General features: G+C 45.4%; 2 protein-coding genes across 7 annotated transcripts in view; one reads left to right on the top strand and one right to left on the bottom strand.

Annotated features, from left to right (window-relative positions):
- NMNAT2 (nicotinamide nucleotide adenylyltransferase 2) overlaps positions 1-19,726 on the top strand; it is a 221,166-nt gene extending 201,440 nt beyond the window's left edge. For all 6 annotated transcript variants that reach the window (XM_027975948.3, XM_042229192.2, XM_042229190.2 and 3 more), the window contains 3 exons: positions 9,985-10,086; positions 10,220-10,287; positions 13,096-19,726. In XM_027975948.3, coding sequence (XP_027831749.1) covers positions 9,985-10,086; positions 10,220-10,287; positions 13,096-13,198 — 273 coding nt within the window. In that variant the 3' untranslated portion in view covers positions 13,199-19,726. The remainder of the gene's footprint in view (positions 1-9,984; positions 10,087-10,219; positions 10,288-13,095) is intronic.
- Positions 19,727-21,212: 1,486 nt separating this feature from the next.
- Positions 21,213-23,385, bottom strand: part of LAMC2 (laminin subunit gamma 2) — a 67,780-nt gene continuing 65,607 nt past the window's right edge. Inside the window, 1 exon segment of the mRNA NM_001142358.1 lies at positions 21,213-21,720. Within this exon segment, the coding sequence (NP_001135830.1) occupies positions 21,467-21,720 (254 nt within the window). The 3' untranslated portion in view covers positions 21,213-21,466.

The raw sequence follows: 23,385 nt of genomic DNA, 5'->3' as shown, positions 1-23,385 counted from the left end.
TCCCATGGACCAAGGAGCCTGGTGTAGTCCATAGGGTTGCAAAGAGTCGGACATGACTGAGTGACTTCACTTTCACTTTCTTTCAGCAGCTTGAGCTGGGGTTTGAATGATGGGCAGGACTGGATTTAAGTGAGTGCAAAGAGAAGGGCTTTAGGGGTTGAGAGAAGGCTGCCAAAGATCCGGTGGTAGGAATAAGACCTTTAGGGGAGATGGTTCTCCTTGGCTGAAAACAGAAGGTTTATCTTGGTCTTTGCCTAGGAAGCTTCTGACTTTTCAGCAAGCAGACAAAATCATTTCAGTTTAATGATTACATGTATTTGCCACTTGAAAATGGTATTTGCATTTTAAATGAGCAAGAGTCAATATTTAACTCAAAGGAATGAACACCTGGAGGTGGAACATCAGGCACCAGAGATGGGCTAATGAGGAAGCTTCTTATTTTATTTTTTTCTTTTTCTTTCTTTTTGTACTTTTCAAAGCCCAGCATTCCACAGGCTGGCTCTAATTGGCTGTGTTCTACATTTTTCCAGCCAACCAGGCATGGGCTAACTGCTTCCTACAGCCACCAGCTATGGGAAAACAACCAAAGAAAATAAACAGAGGAAGAGCCTGGGGCACTGGCCACTCCAGAAGAAATCCCAGGGCTCCAGGACAAATGGAGCAAAGACAAACATTTGGCTTTTCAGGCTCAGATGGTTTTTATCAGACAGTCCCGCCCCAGCCAGGAAGCCCGATGGACACTTCCACCCCAGGGATTAGGCCCCCACACTGATAAGCCTGATGCCGTGTTTCCAGCCCAGGGAAAGGCAGCTTACCCCCTACCCTGGGAGATAGGGTTCTCGTGTGAAAGGCGCTGTTGCTTTGGTTTTCAGGCTTTTGACTTGAGTCTGGAATCCCTTGCCTTCCCACACCCCCAAGCAGATTGGAAATGGGTGTGGGGTTCCTCTGGGAAATCCCCTGGAAGGGTCATTCATTTATTTGCACTAAGGAAGCCATCCTGAAAATGCATTCCCTCACTAGCCTCTGCTCAGCCCTCCCTCCAGAGAGAAGCTGGGTGCAGAACAAGGGTGGAGGATTCTTGCCTGAAATGGGAGGAGCATGTTTCAGATGCCCCTCACCTATTGCGTGGCTTCTGCTGGATGCTCTCACATCTGGTTTAACCTACTCAGAAGTACACAAAATTACATACTCTAGGGGGCGATGTGGAGTAATGAACTGAGGACATAACTCACTATAAGCCTGGAGAAAAAAAAAAAAAAAGATAGATTGTATTTTCAAACCATAAAATTTCAAGTCACTAAACTGCAAGTCTTAAAATGGATCTAGAATTTATTTACAAAACAGAAACAGACTCACAGACTTCGAGAACGAGCTTATGGTTGCCCAGAGTGAGGTGAAAGGAGGAGTGGAAGGATGGAGAGAAGGGATAGTTAGGGAGTTTGGGATAGGCATGTACACACTGCTATATTTAAAATAGATAAACATCAAGGACCTACTGGAACACATGGATCTCTGCTCAATGTCATGTGGCAGCCTGGATGGTAGGGGAACTTGGAGGGGAAGGGATCCATGTTTATGTATGGCTGAGTCCCTTAGCGGTTCACCTGAAAACTATCACAACATTGTTAATTGTCTATACCCCAATACAACATAAAACTTATTTTAATGGATCTAAATTAGGCATGATGTGGTAAAAAAGAGCCTTTAAAGCAGACAAGAGTGGATTCAAATTCACTTACTAGCTGTGCAGCTTGGACTAGTTACTATATCTCACTGAGTCTTAGTTTTCCTGTCTATAAAGTGGAAACTGAAGCACAAATCTCAGAAAATGGTTGTTGTAAGGATTAAATGAATTAGTAAATAAATCTCCCCGTACTATGCCTGGTGCATACAGGTACCCTGATAAATGTTGCTTCCCCTTCCTGCTGGTAGCCCCTGTTCATCGCTGAATATTCTCATCTGGAGAACAAGTACAAGTGAGCCCAAGAGACTCAGGTCCTCTCCCTTGAGAATGAAGAACTGTCTGGGGAGATGGTCAGGATTTCGAACTCTGATCTCAGAATGATTCCACAGAGGGTCTTACCAGTTAGACTTGCCTGGGCAAGTCAATGTAAATTGGATTCTGCTGCTAAAGGAAGTCAAGCCCTCTGTTTAAAATGCTCTAATGCTTTCTCTTTGCATTTGGAATGAAATCCCATCTGTATCATGATCTGATTCTTCTGTACTTCCCCTACCTCTCTGTGCTCCAGTTACACTTGATTTCCTTGTCTGAATAGTTTTTCCTACCTCAGGGCCTTTGCACTAGCTGTGGCCTCACTGGGAATGTTCTTTTCCCAGGTATTCCTATGCCTAGCTCCTTCTTGCCATTTAGGTTTGGGCTTCAGGGTCATTTTGTTTTATATTCAACATTGTACTTAGCTCCACCTGATGTTTTCTTATTCACATATTTATTTGTTTATAATCTCTCCTGACTGTAGGTGAGTTCTATGGACACACTAAACTTGTCCGTCTTATTGGGCAACACTGGGATGGTGCCCGGTTCACCATATACACTCAAGAGAAGTTTTTGAATGAAAGAATGTAAGAGTACCTGGAAACAGCTTGGTTGGAGGAGTTTAGCCTCCACAGTGGGATGTGGCCCAAACTTTTGTCAGTTACCCAGAAGACAATTAGCCACTACAAGATTTTAATAGTAGTACCACTTAATAGTAACCCACCTTATCTTTTAGAGCAATACAGTTGAAACCATTCATTATTTGTTTAATGTCTCCCACTAGATAGTGATTGAGCCAAGAGGTGAAGCCATATCTGTCATGCTCAGCCCTGGGGTGCTGGGAAGCTCCCAGCTAAGTAAGTCCACAGGGCATCTTCCTGGCCAGGTATCCGTGGAACCCAGTAGGGCAGGGCTGGAAATTCTGCCTCCTGAGGGAAGATGGTAATTCCGCATTCCTTCTAAGAGATCTGCTGCCCAGTTGCCCTGAGTGTTCTCCCTCCCAAGGCCAAGCTGCTTCCTGCCCCAACATGTGTCATACCCTTTCCTCAGATTCCCCACATGGAGGGGAAGCAGAGTCTGCCCCCTCCCACTTCCTCTCCCCAGCCCTACCCCTGCTGCCCCCAGGGAGCCTTTACCCCGGAAGACGAAAAGATGTGATCAAAGCTGAGCCTGTGAGCAGGAAGTTGAAGCAGGATGAATGGCACAGACCCCCACCTCTGAGACAGGACAGGCCAGAGCCACCCTGAGAGACCACTGTCTGCTGCAGGCGGGGGAGAAGACTGTACCCTGATCCTGCTCACCGAGGGGTGGCAGAATGAGGTCACAGCAGTCACGTCAGGAGAGGGACTTGCCAATCAGAATGCCTCTGCCCACCCACCTCCCCTCCCCGAGGCAAGACCAAGACCAGCAGAGACGTCTCCGTGAAGACACAGGAGGCATTGGACCACTCGAACTGGAACAGAAGCGCCATCCCAGGACTCCATGGGCAGGGAGAGCTTGAGAAACTCTCTATTTCCTAGGGTCAGATGTCTGCCCTCATCTCTCTAGGGCATGGGGGTGGGGGAATGTCCTCATTTTTGCTGGAATTCCCAGAGTGCCCATCCCACAGCTATCTCATTTTGACTTCATCCTACACTCTCAGGCTCCCTCAGTCGTGTCCGACTCTTTGCAACCCCATAGATGGTAGCCTACCAGGCTCCTCTGTCCATGGGATTTTCCAGGCAATAGTACTGGAGTAGGTTGCCATTTCCTTCTCCAGGGGATCTTCCCAACCCAGGGCTCGAACCCGGGTCTCCTGCATTGTAGACAGATGCTTTACCGTCTGAGCCACCAGGGAAGTCTCATCCTACACTAAGCCAGGGTATTAGCAGCTTAGGCAGTTGCCTATATTGTTTTGTAAATTTGTGTTTATTTATTTATTTTTGGTTGCACTGGGTCATCATTGCTGCACAAGGGCTTTTTCTAGTTGTGGCAAGCGGGGGCTACTCTTGGTCAAGGTGCATGGGGCTTCTCATTGCAGTGGCTTCTCTTGTTGGGGAGCACTGGCTGTAGGGCAAGTGGGATTCAGTAGTTGCAGCAGGCGGGCTTCAGTAGTTGTGGTATGCAGGCTTAGCCGCCCTGAGGCAGGTGGAATCCTCCTGCACCAGGGATCGAACCCATGTCCCCTATATTGGTAGGTGGCTTCCCATCCTCTGTGCTGTGCTGAGTCACTCAGTTGTGTCCAACTTTTTGTGACCCCATGGACTGTAGCCAAGCTCCTCTGTCCATGGGCTTTCCCAGGCAAGAATACTGGAGTGGGATGCCATTTTCTTCTTCTGACTCAGGAATCGAACCCAGGTCTCCTGCATTGCAGGCAGATTCTTTACCATCTGAGCCACCAGGGAAGCCCAAGAGTACTGAAGTGAGTCACCTATCCCTTCTCCAGGGGATCTTTCTGACCCAGGAATTGAACTGGGGTCTCCTGCATTGCATGTGGATTCTTTACCAGCTGAGCTACCAGAGAAGCTCTTCCATCCCCTGCACCACCAGGGAAGTCCCTGTTTATATTGTTAAAAGCGACAATAATCCCAAAGTGGGTGCATCTTGGGAGGATTAGGGAGCTTTGTAAAGACAGAGGCTTGGGTCGATTGTAGACACGTTGTATCAAAATCCCTGGGCCTGTTAGTGTTTGTAAATCTTCCCCAGGTGATTCCACTGACCGATCAGATGAAGTTTGGGAACCTTCAGAAGTAAAATTACCCATGCTTTTCATGGAGACCTGAAAGTCTCTCTAGAGTCACTTCCTGGAGTCTCTTAGAGTTCCCATTAGGTACATTGGGGCTGCCTTCCACATCCTAAAGTGGAAGAATAGATCAGCTAACTAGCTCCTAGAGAGGACTCTGCAGGAATCCTCTTCCTCAACAGTATATATTGAGCATGTATGATCCTCTTCACCCGGGAACATGGCAATGAATGAAACACAAAATTCTCTACCTTCATGAAGGTTACCTTCATAGGGGAGAGAGAAAGAGCAAAGGTAAGGTTAAGCCAAGGAAATATACAAGGTGTTAGATAGAGACATATGCAATGGGGAAATGAAGAAGAGTTAGGATGTGGGGACTGAGAGGGTTGTGGGGAGGGTGAGGGTCTCTATGCAAAGGGTTGGAGGTTGAAATAGTGTGGCCAGTGGAAGTCTCTGTGAGAAGGTGGTATTTAAGTGAAGGGTTTTGAGCCAAGGAACCACATAATTTGACTGATATTTCACCTTATTGGTCTGGCTGTTGGGAATAGACTGGAAAAAGGCAAGAGAAAAGCAGACCAGAGCAATCCAAGTGGGAGCTGATGGAGACGGACAAATTCTGTGGCTGCAAACTTGGTAGCTTAAAACTACACACATTTATTTTCTTTCATTTCTGGAAGCCAGAAGCCTGAAATGGGTTTCACTGGGCCAAAGCTAAGTCGTGGTCAAGAGCCATAGTCCCTCCTCAGGCCCTCAGGGAGAATGTTTACTTTCCTTTTCCGACTTCTTGAGCTGCACTTGTTGCACGCTATGGCCCCTTCTTCCATCTTCAAGGCTAACAGTGTAGCATCTTCTCTGCTCCATCTTCATATCATCTTCTCTCTCTTGAGTTAAATCTCCCTCTCCTTCTTGTAAGGACCCTCGTTGTTACATAAGGGCCCACCTAGATCATCCAGGACAATTTCAAGACCCTTAGTTTAATCACATCTTATAACATTCAGAGATTCCAGGGATTAGGACCTGGGTGCTTGAGGGGCCTGTTATTTAACCCACCAGAAGAGGCTTGAAGCTAGAAGTGATGGAAATGATGAGGAATGAGCAGGTTCTTGGATTTCTTTTGAAGACCAAGTCAACTGAGTTGCTTTACGGACGAAATGTGGGATGTGAGAGAAAGAGAGGAATCAAGGATAATACCAAGGTTTTGGCCTGAGCAGTTGTAGAAAGAGTTTCCATTTACTGAAATGAGAAAGGAATAGCATTTTGGTGTGTGTGGGATGGCAGTGGAGGGGACTGACTGATGTCAGAGAATTCAGGGGCTTATGGAATATTACTCTTGAGACACCTCATCCAAGTGGGCCTGTTGAAGAGCCCACTGGATATATGAGACTGAGGTTCAGGAGAGAAGTCTATGCCGAAGATATAAATTTGAGAGCCTTCTGTATGTCTTTAAAATTTGAAATGGAATGAAATCATTAAAAGTGCAAGTGTAGATAGAAAAGAGGTCCAAGGACTGATCCTGGGGGACTCCAGTCATTCAAGATCAGGGAGATAAGAAGGAACAGCACAGGGACTTCCCTGGTGGTCCAGCAGTTAAGACTCCACATATCCAGCGCACAGGGTACGGATCTGATCCCTGGTTGGGGAACTAAGATCCCACATGATGAGCAGTTGGAAGAAAAAAAAAAAAAAAAAAGAAGGAACAGTACAGGGAGAAACTCCGAAAGAGCAACCAGTGAGGTAGGAGGACGCAGGAGAGGGTGGATCCTGGAGGCCACATGAAGACAGGGGTAGGGATGAGGGTAGGGGTGGGCAGGGCAGCTAAGCCTCTGGAGGGAGATGGGCACCCATGGGATAAGGGCAACCTCACCAGCTCTAGGACCCGGCACCTCCTATCACCCCAAAACTCACACCCACATACACCTTCCAGCATGAAAATCAAACCTGTGACCTCCAGTGTGGCCAAAGGAGCAGAACAGGTCTGCAGTCTGGTCCAGACACCTGCAGAGATGCGGCTGGGATGTGGTAAAGCTGTGTCCTGTCTGGTAGACCCGTCTCCTCCGCCACATCTGTTCCCAGGGGGCACATCTGTCACCTGTTTCTGGAAAAGGAATCCATCTCAATCAGTGAGGCCTCCATCTGCTTGCCACCCACTAAGCAGCCTGTGTGGTTATTGATTAGGTGCTCAGGTCATCAATTTCTGAGTAGAAAGCAGCAGCTGCACTAATGTCACCCAGAGGGCCATCCCCGTGAGGCCTGACTGCCATTCTGAGCCGTTGTTTTCATGCGTTAAACTAGAAGGCTTCCTTTTTTTTAGGTTTTTAACATTTTTATTTATTTATCTTAGGCTGTGGCGAGTCTTCATTGTTGTGTGTGGGCCCTTCTCTAGTTGCGACACGCTGGGGTCTACTCTCTAGTTGCGGTATGTGGGTTTCTCATTGTGGTGGCTTCTCTCATTGCAGAGCACGGGCTCTAGGGCATGTAGGCTTCAGCAGTTGTGGCACTTGGGCTTAGCTGCTCCTCAGCATGTGGGATCTCCCCACACCGGGGAGTGAACCGGTGTCCTCTGCATTGGCAGGCGGATCCTTAACCACATCCCTGGACCACCCACCAGGGAAATTCCTGGAATGCTCACTTTACATAGACCCACTATTTCATACATCACACATGAAATATCCATCAGATTCTCAGAATCAAACTGAATTCAGATCCTATAATTCAGTTCAGTTCGGTTCAGTCGCTCAGTCGTGTCCGACTCTTTGCAACCCCATGAGTCGCAGCACGCCAGGCCTCCCTGTCCATCACCATCTCCCGGAGTTCACTCAGACTCATGTCCATTGAGTCCGTGATGCAGCCATCTCATCCTCGGTCATCCCCTTCTCCTCCTGCCCCCAATCCCTCCCAGCATCAGAGTTTTTTCCAATGAGTCAACTCTTCTCATGAGGTGGCCAAAGTACTGGAGTTTCAGCTTTAGCATCATTTCTTTCACCAAATATCTCAAAACACCTGCATAGCAAGGCAGTTGAGGAATCTCCACATATACCAGCTGGATGGATTCTCTTCTCTAACCTTTCCTTCCCGTCCCATTCTCTTTCCATCCCTTCTCTTTTCTCTCTGTTTTTCTATGGTAATAATCTCCCTGGAGTTTTAATTCACTACTTAGATCACTGGTTCTTAAGCTTGGTTACATATTAAAATTAAAATCTAGGGAGTAAAAAAAAAAAAAAATACTAATGCTTGGGCCCCATTCCCAGAGATTCTGATTTAATTGATCTTGGGTATGAGCTTGGCTTTGAGGTTTTTTTTAAGCTCCTCACGTGATTCTGATGTTCAGCCAAATTTATGAGCCAATGTCTTCGATTACCTTCTAAGTAGTGGTGCAATATTCTAAACACTATGGCAGGAGGCGTTGGATCCACCTCCACTCCCTGCCCTGCCCCTCCCTAACATTCCTGGTTCCTAGGACAAAGACTTGGGGCTAGTACCTCATCTGAATACCACCAATAGAGGCAGCATGTTGTGTAATGCTCTGTATCTTCCAAATGGCATGATCCAGTAGGGGCTCAGACATGGTACATCCACAGACTCCCTCCTGGGGCGCCTTCAGTCAATCTTTAATTGCAGCTCTAGCTCCAGCTGTAAGCAAAGGGAGAAGTAGGGTGAAGGTGGCTGCAAATAGCCACGGGCACACACGTGCACACTGTGCGGGCACACACATGCAGAACCAGTGAATCAGGCTGAGAAGGGGAATTCTGCTGATACAGAAATCCTCTAAAAAACCTCAACAACAAAATTCTGTAAAGCAATTCTCCTTCAGTTAAAAAATAAAGTTTTTAAAAAAGAAATCCTCTATAGAGAAGAAGTAGCCATAGTGCTCTATAATGTCTGTTTTTGTGGCACTTGGCTGGAGAATTACAAGGAAAAACCTGATTTCTTTGCCCCAAAGTAGGTCTTGCCCAATAAACTGCATGCTTAGAAGAAACCTGCCTCTCCCCACTTCTCCCTCCATCTGGGATCCTTAATTGGCAAGATCTAGACAGTAATATGCCCAGACTAGATCCAAGTCTATTAAATGCTACAATTTGCAGGCTCTTTGAAAATAAGAATTGGCACGACTTTCCAGAAAGCAGCTTGGTAATATGTCTCAAGAGCTTGAAATATGTCCAGTTCATATCCTTTCATCCAATTATTCTACTTCCTATCCTAAGGAAATAATCAAGAGATGTGGTAAAAGATTTATGTATACAGATCTTCAACAAAGTGCTATTATAACTGCAAAAATCAGAAGTGGCTCTATATTTTCTAGAATACAAATTTGGCTTACTATGTCATGGTATATCACAGTATAGTCAGGCAATGAAATACACAGACTGGAGAAAACACACTTTCAAATATTTTTAACTGTATGAGAGAATGCTCACAATATAATGCTAAATGAAAAATATATATAGGTATTTAATAAAATGATTAATTTTGCAGTTCAGTCCAATTGTGGACATACACCCATGGAGAAGCAAACCCTGGACAGAAATACTAAGATGTTAATTTAACAATGGTTAACTGGATTGTGTGGTTGTGATTTCTTTTTTTTTCTTTTTCTCAGTTTCCCAGGCTTCTATTGTATCTATAATTGGGGTGGAGGGGGAGGGTTAATTTTTAAATGACAAGGTGTCATTTCTCATGATGGCAGCAGGCTTCTATCAGAGGCTAATTTCAGAAGTGACCCCATAGTAATCCTCCCCTGTCACTGCTTGTGCACACACTTGGGCTTTCCAAGCCCTTCCCCTCTTTTCACCACCCTGAGCCCCACAGCATTTTTGACATAGGTGAGCTCAGAGAGCCTCCCAGCCCCTCTCAATAAACCAACCAGGGGCTTGGGTCTGGTTGCTGAGCAACAGGATCTGTGTCACCCAAGAGGATACTTACCAGGTAAGGACCATGTTTTATGCTGCCCTTCAACATTATGAGCTCAACGGGAGCCTCAGGAATTGAAGAGATCTTGCCCAGACATGCAGGAGCGCATTATTAGTTCAGACTACAGGTATTTATTAAGTGTGCCAGGTGAGGTTCCCACTCATTCCACGAACACAGTTACAGGTTGTTACTTGAAGGAGCTGACTGATGGGGCTGAGAAGGCAAGTTTGGGACTAAAGCTTAGGGTTCCAACAGGAGGTAGCTCCACCTTGCTAGCTAGTTGCTTGGTAGGGGTTTGGAGTCAAGGTCTCACCAAAGACTACTTCCTCTCTCTCTCTCCCCCCTCCTTCGGTTTCTTCAGATGGAGGTGATCGTTGGGGACTTTGGGATCGTGGTGGTCCCCCGGGACGCAGCCGACACAGACCGAATCATGAACCACTCCTCAATACTCCGCAAATATAAAGTGAGTCCTCCAGCTCCCTGCTGTGTAGTAATGTGACGTGGCCCTTCTCTGAGAAGCCTGGGGGCTGGAGGCATGAGGACACAAGAGTTTAGTGTGAGGGACTGGCAACCTACTCTCTCTGCTCTGTCTGCAGAACAACATCATGGTGGTGAAGGATGACATCAACCATCCCATGTCTGTCGTCAGCTCAACCAAGAGCAGGTACGTTTGACAAACGACCAGAGAGACCTTGGTCAAACCGGCTTACAGGTTCCCATACAGCTCTCCTCAGTCCAGGCTGACTGTTAGGTTGGCCGACACCGGCTACCCCAATATGTAGCCTTCTTTTTAGACCTCATTTATTTGTCGCTAGTCCTTGATTTTTAAAAGGGGGACAGGCTGTTAGTTAGTTGTAGGTGACTTGAGGTGGGGGAGAAGTTAGTTTTAGTTTGGACTCTAGTTTGAGGTGAGGAAGATCTCCTGGAGAAGGGAATGGCAACCCACTCTGGTACTCTTGCCTGGAGAGTTCCATGGACAGAGGAGCCTGATGGGCTACAGCCCATGGGGTTGCACAGTCAGACATGACTGAGCGCCTAACACTTCCATTTCCACTCTGAGGTACCGACAGAATTAGTAAGGGTTTAGGTTAACAGCCATAACAAAAAACCCTAAATAGTTAGAATTTTAAATGAGAAATGCTATTCAGTGTTATTCAGTGTCAAAAGGGATTGAATTCTCTACAACATGAAGCCTCCCTCTCTGAGTCCACGGCTGCCGCAATGACTTCTCTTCTTAGCCAGTGGGGAGGGGCAAAGAGCTCTGTCCTTTAGAAGACGACCCAAAGTTTCACCCATCACTTCCCTTTCATCCGCCTGGCTCAGCATCAGTCACGTGGCCATGCCTAGCCTCCAGACAGGCTGGGAGTAGACTTTGAGGCTTGGCAACCATATGTCCAGCTAAAGCTTGGGAGGGTCTATTACTCAGGATAAGAAAGAGAGACTGGATACTAGGAGCCAGTTAACAGTTTCCACCATAACCTCCAAGTGGAAATATCCAATGGAAGGATAAGACATGTGGAATGCAGAGGTCTGGAAGTATAATAAAACTGAAAGCCATGAGCGCCTAAGTGTAAATTAAAGTTTAAGGGTATGGCTGAGTTCACAGGGAGAGTCAGTAAGAGCAAAGAAGGCTATGGGAACATTTAAAACATATTAACATCTATTTAAAGGAAGGCTGAGGGGTCAGTTAGAAGTTTGGGATTAATATATATACAGTACTATATACAGTAGTGTGTATATATATTAATATATAACTAGCTAATAGCTCAGACGGTAAAGCGTCTGCTTACAATGCGGGAGACCTGGGTTCGACCCCTGGGTTGGGAAGATCCCCTGGAGAAGGGAATGGCAACCCACTCCAGTATTCATGCCTGGAAAATCCCATGGACCAAGGAGCCTGGTGGGCTACAGTCCATGGGGTCGCAAAGAGTCAGACACAACTGAGTGACTTCACTTCACACATTACTATATATTAATATGTACACACTACTATATATGAAATAGATAACCAACAAAGACCTACTGTATAGCACAGGGAACTCTACTCAATATTTTGTAAGTGTCTACAAAGGAAAAGAACCTGAAAAAGAATTATAGCTGTATATGTATGACTGAATCACTTTACTGTACACCTGAAGCTAACACAGCATTGTGAATCAGCTATACTCCAATTTAAAAAGTAATAAAAAAATAAATAGAAAACTAAGGAGCAGTCAGAAACCACTAGCATTGGTGGCCCTGGAACAAAAGCAGCAGAGGGTACAGAGAGAGAACACTGTCATTCGTCATCTGCGTCATATGTTTCAAAGAAATCAAGTGAGCCCAGCGTTTGAGAAGGTTCACTGGACTTCTTCCCTGGAAGGGGATTATGCAGACCCTTGAAACAGTAGCGTCAACTATGAGGTGAGAGCAGAAGTGGCAGTGGGCAACGAGGGAAGAGGGGAAGAGTGTGGCTCCAACCATGGCTGCATAATAAAATTACTGTGACAACTTGAGTGGCAACACAAATTTCAGTGTCCCATTCATTCCCACTGAATCAGAATTTCAGGGGGTTGGGTCTCTGGGGAGCTGCTTTCTGGATGATTCTCGTGAAATTGGGATTGGCATTTGGAAACCACAGATGTAAACCACTTTTTCAAGAAGCCTCCCCGTAAACTGTGTGGGGAGGCACTTGGGGATCTAGTTTGCTGACGGTCAGGACACTGTGTGCATTGCAAAGGCCCTGAGGCAGCCTTTGGGGAGGTCTCACAGCGCAAGGCACAGATGCATTTTAGAATCTAGGTGTCCAGAGGAGTGAGTGAATTCTTACGAATGGCTCCTTGGGGCCTGACATTCCCAAGACCACCATGTGCATAGAGAATGGGAAGCAGCCAGGTCAAGACTGGAACAAAACTGTGCTGAAAGTGAAGTGTATGACGAGAGTTCTTCTGTACATGGTAGTGCTTCCCCTCACCAGGGCTTGTGAGAAGAGCCTCCTGAAGGAGGGCTGCTGCTTCTCCCTCAGGGCTTCCTTAGGAAGGAAAAGAAGGAATCGATCATGATATTCCTTTTCCTGAGACCTTGGTGTAGAGAAACACAAAGAAATGACATAAGAATAGCTAACACCTTGAAATGCCTACTATGTGCTTGAGCTTTTCTAAGTGCTACCTGTATGACATTTAATCATTCTGATAGCTGAGCTCAGCCCCAGGCCCCAGTATTACCCCTGTGTTACAGAGGAGGAAACGGAAGAATAGATGGGTTTAAACAACTTGCCAGAGGTTCTTCAGTTAGGAAGTGGCACAGTCAGGATGGAGGAGGAATTAGAGGGGAAAAGGGTTTTTTTCTGATAGGAAAGCCACGCACTTAGCCTAGGCAAGGACTGGTAATGGGTGTTGGATAAACCCTTTCCTCAAAAGGGAATGGGCTGGCCAGTCCTCTGGCCTTGCTTTCGGGAAAGGATGCCCGCTGATTAGCGTCTCTTCTCAACCAGGCTGGCTCTGCAGCACGGGGATGGCCACGTCGTGGATTACCTGTCCCAGCCAGTCATCGACTACATTCTCAAGAGCCAGCTGTACATCAACGCCTCGGGCTAGCGGCCACGGGGCGCTGCGCCCCACTCTCCCCTGGGCCTCCGCCAACACACCGGCCCCCCGCCGCCTCTGTCCATCCCGTTTCTCTCCCGCCTCCGTTTTTCCGTCTCCTCATCTTGACTGGTTTCCCCACCTGCTGACTCAACTCCCCACAGTGTGGGGGACCCTGCAGAGAACACCACAGCGTACCGCTCCTCCGCAGCCATCGTTGGACAAACTCTCCTCTCGTCTCCGGGTTGGGGGTGGGTGACGGGGTCGGGGTGGGGGAAGTGCGGTCCTTGGAGATGTGCGGGTGCCCGTCTCCCAGCATGCTCTGGGGAGGCGGCTCGGGCCCTCGCCTTCCCAGCATGCCCTTTACCACAAAGGGCTATCTTTTTCCTTTCTTTCTTATCTTTCGTTTCGTTGTTTCGTTTGTTGGTTGTTGTAGTTGTTCACTCCTCATAGAACTTGGATCAAATCCGTGTCCGCGGTTCTTTACGTCTGTCGCCTTGTTGCGTTTCTGCGGCATTCCTTCCCTTTTGACAGGATACCCGCAGCCAGGCCTCAGCTCTCAGAAAGTTGTGTGAGGGCTATGCCCGTTGAACCAGGCCGAGACAACCCCCACCCATCTACCCGCTTTCTCCCCGCCTCCGCCCTACACACACACAGCAGTCTGGGGTCAAGACTGAGACTTTCATGTTCTGAAACCTGGGACGCAAGTCTGGGAGTAGTAGGGTTGCTCAGAAGGATTTGAGTCCATTTCATTAGTTTCCGAAGACCTCTCCTTTTTGATGCTCTGGGCTTAAGGATCACCTAGAGCTGGTTCCTTCTCATTTCTTGGTGGCATCCGTTCAGGTACTTATTTGAGCTGTGACTGACAGGGTTGTTCCCTGTCAGCTCCGACTGTTACCAAGGGACCTTCAGATCACCATCAAAGCCCTTGGAGGCCAGACTTAGTCACATTCCTACATCTGAAAAGAAACACGTATGTAAGGCCAAGTCCTAAAAATGCAGCCATTTCTGAAATAAACATGCTAAGAGTTCACTCAAGCTAGAGGTCTTTGCTAATTGGAATTATTTATTGCCTGTTTGGCTGGGAAATATCTCTGTCGTAATGTAAATCCAGGATGACCTAGGAGAAAGTGATTCCCATTTCCCGGTGGGAACTAGTGATTCTCACCCACTCTAGTTTGGTAACAGAGATGGCGCCCGAGGTCAGTTCCTTCTTGAGAAGCAGAGCCTCAGCCTTTTTTGTGGGTTTAGGGTTACGACTCATGCTGAACCCAGAAGCCACAATCGTAGCCTGAGGAAGCCTGCCTGGCAGGACCATGATTCTCAGAACAGACATCTGGAGGGATTGTCAAGAGCCACTAGACTCATTCACCCCTTTTGTCCCCAGTTTCCCACCTGCCTCTGGTGCTCTGGAAACAGTTTTGACAGACTCTGTTTTAGTTGTTCAGGTCTCATTCAGGTCCTGCCTGGAGAACCTGCCTGGAGAAAGGAAATTACTCTCTTCTGCTCTGTGTCTCTCGTCCAGTCTCTTGGCTCTTGGGTTTCTGATTCTTTTAGAAATGGTCCCCAAACTGTAGGGTAATTTTGTCGATATCTAGTACCAGCCCTGGCCTGGGAGGTATTGGGTGGGATCTGATGCCAGGAACATCTGTAGCATCCTTCAGTAGCATCCTCCAGGAAAAGAAATTCAACAGAAGAGTAGCATGGTTGCAGGGGGTGGGCTTATCCTCTTGGATTATGGAAATAATCTCCAAAGGACAAAAGTAAGATACTGTTCTTGGCTCTCGGTGTTCAGCTAAGAATCGTGGAATCTGAGAAGATCTTTAGAGATTAATTGAGCCAAGGTTCCTTTTAGAAGCTGAGGAAGCAGAGATCCACTGGATTAAATGACTGGTCCAAGGTCACACAGCAAGTGTAAAGCCTGACAAAAGGCTAATGTTTCCCTGACCGTTAGGTCATCACACCACATTATCTCTGCTCCTTTGGTTCCCCACGATACTGACCAGATAAGAGGCAGCTTTCAGTCTTTACCTGGCATCTTTCTCTTAACTTATGTTGTCCCAGGTGCTCCCTGTATACACCCTTGGGTATGCTAGTCCTGGCAGGGAGGATGTGATGGTGAGGAAGGCTGTAGCTAGGTTTCCCTTGGAAATGAACTGCTACAAATGGCAATGGCTTAGAGGAAATCTGAATCCAAGAAAGGATTGCTTTGTGGAAGGCAAAGACCCAGAAAGTGCTCAAGATTGCACTAGTGCTAGGGAGAGAAAGACAGAAGTACCTTTGTCTAGGCAAGGCGTTCAGAAGCCAGGAAATATACAAAGGAAATCAGGGAGCTGGATTCCCTGGGGTAGCACGTATCATCAAGGATATGAAGTTTATGGGTAGAGTTAATTCTGAAGATCCACGTAGACAGATCCGAGAAAGACCAGCTGTCTTTTGTTTCTTTGGTCCACTCTTTCTTTGCTGGGCTCTGTAGTCAAGCCCCATTTCGTTCATGACCCATGAGAAGAAACAGGGCTGACTCTCACGGCATTCAGTGTGGGGATGGAAAGCACATTTGTAGGGAGAGTGAGATGAGCTAAAGAAAATGACAGGGATAAAAGTGGACTTCTAGGAATGAAATGAGGCAGAGTCTATCTTGGTGAATCAATCACAAGGATCATGATAAAATAGCTTTCCTTTAATACAAGGAAAAGTGACTCCCCTTTTGGATGGAAGTCCATTTCCTGCCCTGCCCCCTTCTTCACTTGCTACAGGGAGGTCAGATCCCCTCTTTCAATCCAGGGCAGGACACATGACTGTGACCCAGCCAAGGCCAATACCAGAGAGATGACTCAGAGTTGGAAGTGGTGCCCCCAGGTGCTCACAGGATGACCTCCAGGTCCTGACTTCCAGCCTGAGGTCCTGCTGCTTCCTACAATGGCTGACCCAAAGGTTCAGAGATCGTGAGAAAGGCATGGGCTAGAATGACTGTCTCAAGAGGGGGTCTGGAGCCTCATTTCCTGCCTACCGATAAAAATGTCTCTCCCGCTTGCATGAAAGTGGCTGATATGTAAGAACAGGCACGAGCGAAACCCTTCGTGTCAATGACTCTCTCCTCAAGGAATGGCCCTCTGGGGGGGTGGTGTCTGTGCTGCTAACGGGTACCTCATTCACCACCTCCCTCTCCCACCCAGGCAGCCTTTGGGGCCTTCTTGCTTTCATTTTCCTTGAATGTACATGGGAACAAGGGAGGAAAGTCTCTTCCTGAAGTGCCTGAAACCCAGAACTGGAGCTTCTAGAGAAGCTGTTCTTCCTGTCCCGGCTTGGCCAACCTTTCTCCCATGTTCCCTAGTCTCCTGCTCCAGCTTCTCAGAAAGAACAAAAGAACATGATCTAATTCAATTGGAAGTGAGACTCCATAATCAAACTACAGCAAGAGGCAGAGAATTCAGGGAGAAATGACTTGTATTTTACTAGCCCAAATCTACTCCCCTAAACAGACAGACACACACACACACACACACTCTCTCTCTCCCTTACTCTTTCTCTGTCTCTCAGATTAAGAGAGAGAAGCATGTTATTATATTTTATTCATCAAAAGAGTAATTCAAAAATAAGTCAGTATGTGAAAAGCTCAGGATCTTTTCCAATGTGAAGGCGGGCAGGTGAGAGGGGAAGGATGGGTCCAGGGATGGATTTTGTAGCTCATCCAATCCAGACACCTTAGGAACAGCATCATGGTAAAGGTGATGAATGTATTCTGTCCATTTTGTTTGGTTTGCACCTTCCTATAGCTGCCCAGTAAATGCAATTTTTCAAGTGGTTTCTTTGTTGAGTATGTTTGGAATGTTCTATTAGCCTGCAACAGTCAGTTAGGAATGAGTTACTCTCTTTCCCTCCTCCTTCAGTCTAGGCCTGGGGCCCAAACCTCAGCTTGATCCTAGCAGTCTCAAGGATTGGCATGGGAATAGGGAAGCTTTTTTGAATCACTTTTTTGGTCACTGAATCTGCCATTTTAAGAATATGATTTGCTTTATGGAAATGAACACATTAATAAATACTACATTGAAGTTGCAACACCATCTCACAGTGCAATATTTTGAGTAAAATTTGTTGCTAGAATAGTCACAGACAAAAGTTTTATCAGCAAAATGGTTCAACTACGTTAATAAATATGATGATGCTACTAGAGCCTGTGTCTTGGTCTAGAATCTTCTCTGTGAGTTGCAGAATTAATCACTTTTTCTTCACAGTCTTACTTGACAAGAGCCAACAGTTGTTAAGAATGCTCTTATAGCAGGAGATTTTCTGCTTGGTTTAGCTAAAGTCGCATGTGTAATATGAAAGTATACACAACCACACCCATAAGCAGGGAAGAATAATTAGCAAATTTGTTCAATTGTGCCTAAGTTTTCTCAGTGTTTTTTTTTTTTTTTTAATGAAATCTTCGGTTCTACCTAACCTGCACAGTCTGGTATTGGTTAGCTTTGGATCCTTGAAGAAGTTAGTTCTTTGTGAATTAAAAATGTATTTGTGAAAATTAAAAACTTAAAAAACTTACTTCTTGACATAAAGGATATCAAGTAAGACAGAAACTGTTAAACTCATAATTGGTTTTGTTTGGCAAAGTGAACAAGCTAAAAATGAATAAGTTAATTGTTCAACCCTGCCGTGACTATTCGATCTTTTTTAACTTTTAATTGTGACAAACGTTATGTATGGGTTTAGGTCTGAATGGTGATTCCGAAGGTAAAATAACAATTCTCCACTCCGCCAGCTCACTTAAGGTTTAGGTACTGGTTTGTCAGATTAGTCGTGTGTGTGTGTGTTTATCATTTTGGTTCTTGGTATCTTTTTTTGTTTAATACTGAGATTAGTCAGCTATGTGGGTTTGGTGGCATATCATTGTGGTACTTGGCCATGACTTATAAATTGATGGTTTGTATTTACATTTGCTACTTTAGTCACAAAGCGAAACACTCTGTCCTGAGAGTATGTAATGATGAGCTCTTGTTTAATATTGGGTATAAACATTGGTTTATTTTGCTTACTTATACTAACTTACAAAATATATACTGTTATCTATAAGTTAACAGACATGTACATAACACATTTTTTCCCTTATGACCCGTAAGTAAACTTCAGATCTTGGAATTTCCTAGAAAGTTCCATGTAGCCCATAGTATAAAGATAACAGAGGAAAAAGAATCTAATCTCTGCTTTCCAGGTGGGAAAACTGAGCTACAGCAAGAATTTACAACATTCCCATGACCATGTGAAACATTTAAAAAAAAATGATAAACACATTCCCAGTCCTTGAGACTTGTTCCAAACACTGGACATTACCAAGTATCCATCTTAATTTTGTCCAAGCATACTGAAAGAGTCCACATCCTGGGATAAGATCAGAAGTACATTGGCTAAGAAGTTACAGTCCACATGCGTTTCATTTCTACCCACTTCTCCAGACAGAAATCCCCACGAGTCAAAATAGATGAAAATATGTGTGATAGCTTACCAATGGCACAATTAGTTAGATAACTCTCAGAGGCACAAGAGAGTTTCCACTACAAATCACACATACTGATAAGAAAGAAGAAGGAAAGTGCCCTTAACTTGGCAGGATCAGGTCAAGACTGGTAACAGAGTCTATGTCCTGGGGAGGCTATTTCTAAGTCACATGCTCCTTCTCTCATCTTAGGGACAATCTACCACAACCTCAGAAATGAGGGAATTATTTCAGTCCAAAGAGAGCCACATGAGTCACTTTTCCATTTCCCATCTCTACATAGGGATCATCTCCCATGTGTCAGGGAAGACAATCTTATGACTCTCTTAACAGTCAGTCCCATGAAGGAATCCTTTTATGATTGCAGGCACCCTTGGATCCCCCACCAAGTACCCTGGAATATGTATTCTTGACAGAAACAGATAGCCAATCACTAAGATGCATTCTCCCCTTTCATAGTAGAGAACTGTCAGAGAATCGGCTTCCTACCAAGGGACTCTATTTCCCAGACACCTTACAAGTTAGAGGTGGGCATGATAACACTGGGTTCTGGACCATGAAATGCGATAGAAAGTGATGTTCAGCCTTCACCAGGCCTGCCTCACAAAAATTTCCATGTATCTCCTTCTTCCATGTCTTTTTTCCTTTCCACCTGCTGGAAGGGAGATACTGCCTAAGGCAACCTTAGAAACCTTATAAACGGCAGGGCCTCTGAAATGAACATGTGGAGGGCTACTCTGCCAACTGTCCATCCAGTATGTGATGAGAACAAGAAAAAGTCAATCGAGTGAATTATGCATATTTTTAGGTCTGTGTGATATTGTAGTTAATTGAATCAAATTTGTAAGATGTGTGATTGAGTATGCCAAGACAGGATTAAAAATGCACTTTCAGAGAAAGCAAAGCATAGTGATTAGATCTGTCAGAATTTGGGGAGTCGGTGTAGGCAGAAGCAGAATTCTGTCTTCAGTTACTTGGGTAGATGGCCAATTCAGGATCTCCATTTATTAAATTTTAGTTTATTAAAAAGCATGACAATATACCACAAATGATTGATTTTTGCCTTTATTTTTTTTATAGTTGATGAAAAAAAAAAAGCCAAAACATTAATTATCACCCTCACCCTGCTCAGGTTGTTCCAGAAATAAATCCTTCTTTATGCTTAGGAGACAGAACCAGTTAAATCTCATAAAGTGCTTGCCTGGTTGGAAAGGGCAAACAAGATGCTCAGAAAAAAGAATTAAAGATGCTAATTCTGGGGGCTCACATCTCTTTCTCAAGCATTTTTTGTTTCCACTCCTTTGGTACCTACACCTTAAGCTTAGAGTTGAACAAATTAGAAACTGACCACAGGCATCTATGAATTGTTCTTTATTAAAAAAAAAAAAAAAAAAAACAGGTCCATGAAAAGCCAAGGAAATACAGAGGTGAGGCAGTACCAAAGTCTACTGAGCAGAGGCTAGAAGGGCTTCTGATTTTTCCAGAAATTCCCACTGGTGTTATGACTCAACAATCTGTTGCAATCAGTTGTAGAAAGGAGCAGAGCAACAGCTGAAACGCAAGAAAGGGTGCACGATCCAGAGTCATTTCAGCTATTTACCAAAATTCAAGTGCCCCATGGGAATGTCTTGCAACATATGTTCCGTTGAAAAATGAGGTTGCAAACCAAGGGGTTATTGCAATGACTTGTGAGGAACAGGATTTGTAACTTTAATTTTTTTTAAGGTTTGTCCTGCTTACTATTCAGTCAACTCTATGAGGACAGAGACTATGTCACCACTGTACCCCAGCCCCTGGCACACAATTGGTACTCAATAAATATACGTTGTAAGGATGGATGGATGGATGGAAGAATGGAAGGATGGATGCTACCCAGTTCAAGTATGAATAGGAACATTGTCTGTTATCGAAAGAGAGAGTGAGAACAAAACCCACAGGGGCATATAATTTTTAGTGTTTGAAAATGGCATTGAATTAGGACTAATACCTCTTCTTAGATAATTGCAGCTCTTTCAGAGCCCAAGCTACATTTTTCTATCACTTTGAAACTCGAAAGTAAATACTTTCCCAATGTTTGCTTCACTGGTAAGAAATGCTTTAATAAAAATATTGTCTCTAAGTTGCCTAGCATCATCAGGGGAAAGGTGGTCATTTCCAGGCCCAGAAGAACTCAAAGGTAGCAGGATACCAATGCTCCAAACACGCCAGGCTTACAGTTCATCACTTCCTCCAGTTTGAAAGTGGAGTACATGTCATGGATCGGGCAGTAAGTGGGAGGAACTCTGATCAACAAGAACACATTGAACACTATGAGGCAACAGTATTTTACTGACCACAGCATGACTTCAATTCACTCTCTGTTCTGACATTAGGAAGAATTTTATGCGTGGGCAAAGTAAAAAAAAATTTCCTTTGGTCACATTTACTCAAAGAATAAGCTGCCTACGACATGGCAACACTTGTTCGTACTCCAGGAGTTGGTTTATGACTATCTGCCTGTGCAGTTTGTCCTTCCATCTGGTCTACCCTTTGGGTGTCCAGGCCCTTGATGAGTCTCATACTCAATGCTATTTGCCTCGTTGCCCCACATCAGGAAGCAAAGAGCATCACACTAGTACAATAAGACACTGATCTTGGCCAAGGTCTCAGGGTGGGGCCAGGTTCAGTTGAGCTGAGAATGCCCATCAACACCTTCAAATGTCCCCCATCCCACCCCACCCGCATGAGATGGCTTCTGAGCCTGAGGTCTTCATCCTAAGAACCCCAGTTGGGAAATCTCGCAGGCAGCTTCAGTGTTGCTCAAGAGCCTGGGTGTTGTAGCATCCCGGGGGCAGGCTGTCCCGAATGGTCTCCAGGTTCTTCACATCAGCCAGAATGCCATCGATGCTTGTCTCCAGTGAGCGGAGGTGGCCCCACTGCCAACGCACTCTCTCCTCCAGCTCTGACATCAGCGGCCGCAGCTGGCTGTTGATCTGGGTCTTGGCTCGAAAAAGCTTCTGCTCCAGTGAGATCAGCCCCTCTTCATCTACACTGCCAGGCTGGTCTATTTTTAGAGGACAAGAAAGGAGTTAACAGAGGAAAAAGTTGTGATTAGATCCCCTTGGATGCAGGCAGGCCCTTTCGTAACTTTAATTTCTGTTTCCACCTGCTCAGAGTCAGTAGTATGCCATTCTTTTAAAAAGGCTTATTTTACATTAGAAATAATCTAGAAAAAATGCTGAGAGCACAAGCCTTGTTACTAGGTTTTGCAAAGCCCAGTTTAAGCATCTGGGCTCTTTAGTTAAGCAAGATGAAGCTTGGCCTTTGGTTTTCATGATAGAATCAACAGCTTCTGCTCTGAAAAGATAAAGGCTGAGGGTCATAGGGACTGAATACTGTCCAAGGTGTCTGCCCAACACAGCTCATCCTAGGATCAGAATCAACTCCAAATTCTGCTCTCTGAATCACCCTTAGGAAATTTCTTGCTGTTTTCTATTAGAAGACCTTTAGAAACTGGCTGGGTTTCAGGGCTTAGGGAGGCCAAGGTAGGCTTTGCTATTTAAGGGATGCATTCCAGCTGTATGAAATGATGGAAGACTTCATTCTGGCCTGGAACAGTGGGAATCTGGCTAGACATTAGTTTATTTCCAATATGAAATGTGGTCGCATTTGTTCAGGTATGCTTTACTCATAAATGATCTGACACGTCAGCATGAAGGGCACCTGACAAGGCCCGTTTGGTCTGAATAGGTTTGAGTGGACAATTCAAGGTCAGATCCATTTGACTGCAGAAGTTTTATTCCAGCTAAAGAGATTAAACTGTAATTTTTCCAGGACTCAAGAGACCAGACAGAGTAGAAACAGCACAATAACCCAAATGTTGACCCAGTAGATCAGTCCTTCCCCTGGGGACAGGGGAGGATTCTAGAATTTAGGGTTCTAAGACATGCAGGAGAAGTAAAGCAGGCTTGCAGACAAAACGTCCATGGGGAGGCAGAGTGAGCTTCTTGCAAATGGCAGGAGCATCAGACACGGAGACCTCGGGTGGAATCCTGTCTCCCCCATTTACTACGTGATCTGTGGGGCAATATTAAACTCCTTGAGCTTCTGTTCACTATTCTATGAAATAAAATAATAAAATCCGCCTCATTTTTTGTTGCTTAGTTGCTAAGTCATGTCCGACTCTTGTGCAACCCCATGGACTATGTAACTCCTCCATCCATGGGGTTTCCCAGGCAAGAATACTGGAGTGGGTTGCCATTTCCTTCTCCAGGCGATCTTCCCTCATCTCCTGCTTGGCAGGCAGATTCTTTACCACTGAGCCACCAGGTAAGCCCTAAAACCCACCTCATAGAACCTTTACAAATTTTACACAACCATTCACCACAAAAAAACCTGGCATAGTGCCTGGCACACAGAAAATGCTTGACAGTTCTCACCCAGCCTCCCTCCCCACGCTCTCATTTCCTCTAAAGGCCCTGTTAGTTTCATTGCCTTTTTCAGAACACTAAGCAAAGCTGCTAAACTCTCAGCTGGGGATTTTTTTTTTACCTTAAGAGGGCATTTTACTCTCTGGGACTCATTGGATCAGAAAGCAGACCCATCAGGAAAACAATGCAGACAATACTTGTCTCTTGGGGTGATGATGACACTCCACAGAAAAGCCAGGTTTAAAAGGGGCTCTCCTGAGTATGGCTGGAATCCCTGGCCCTAGTTCCATATCTGCTGT

This window comes from Ovis aries, chromosome 12, assembly GCF_016772045.2.
Source record: "Ovis aries strain OAR_USU_Benz2616 breed Rambouillet chromosome 12, ARS-UI_Ramb_v3.0, whole genome shotgun sequence".
NCBI lineage: Eukaryota > Metazoa > Chordata > Mammalia > Artiodactyla > Bovidae > Ovis > Ovis aries.
Note: the sequence above shows the minus strand (reverse complement) of the source record. Positions and strands in the feature narration are given on the sequence as shown.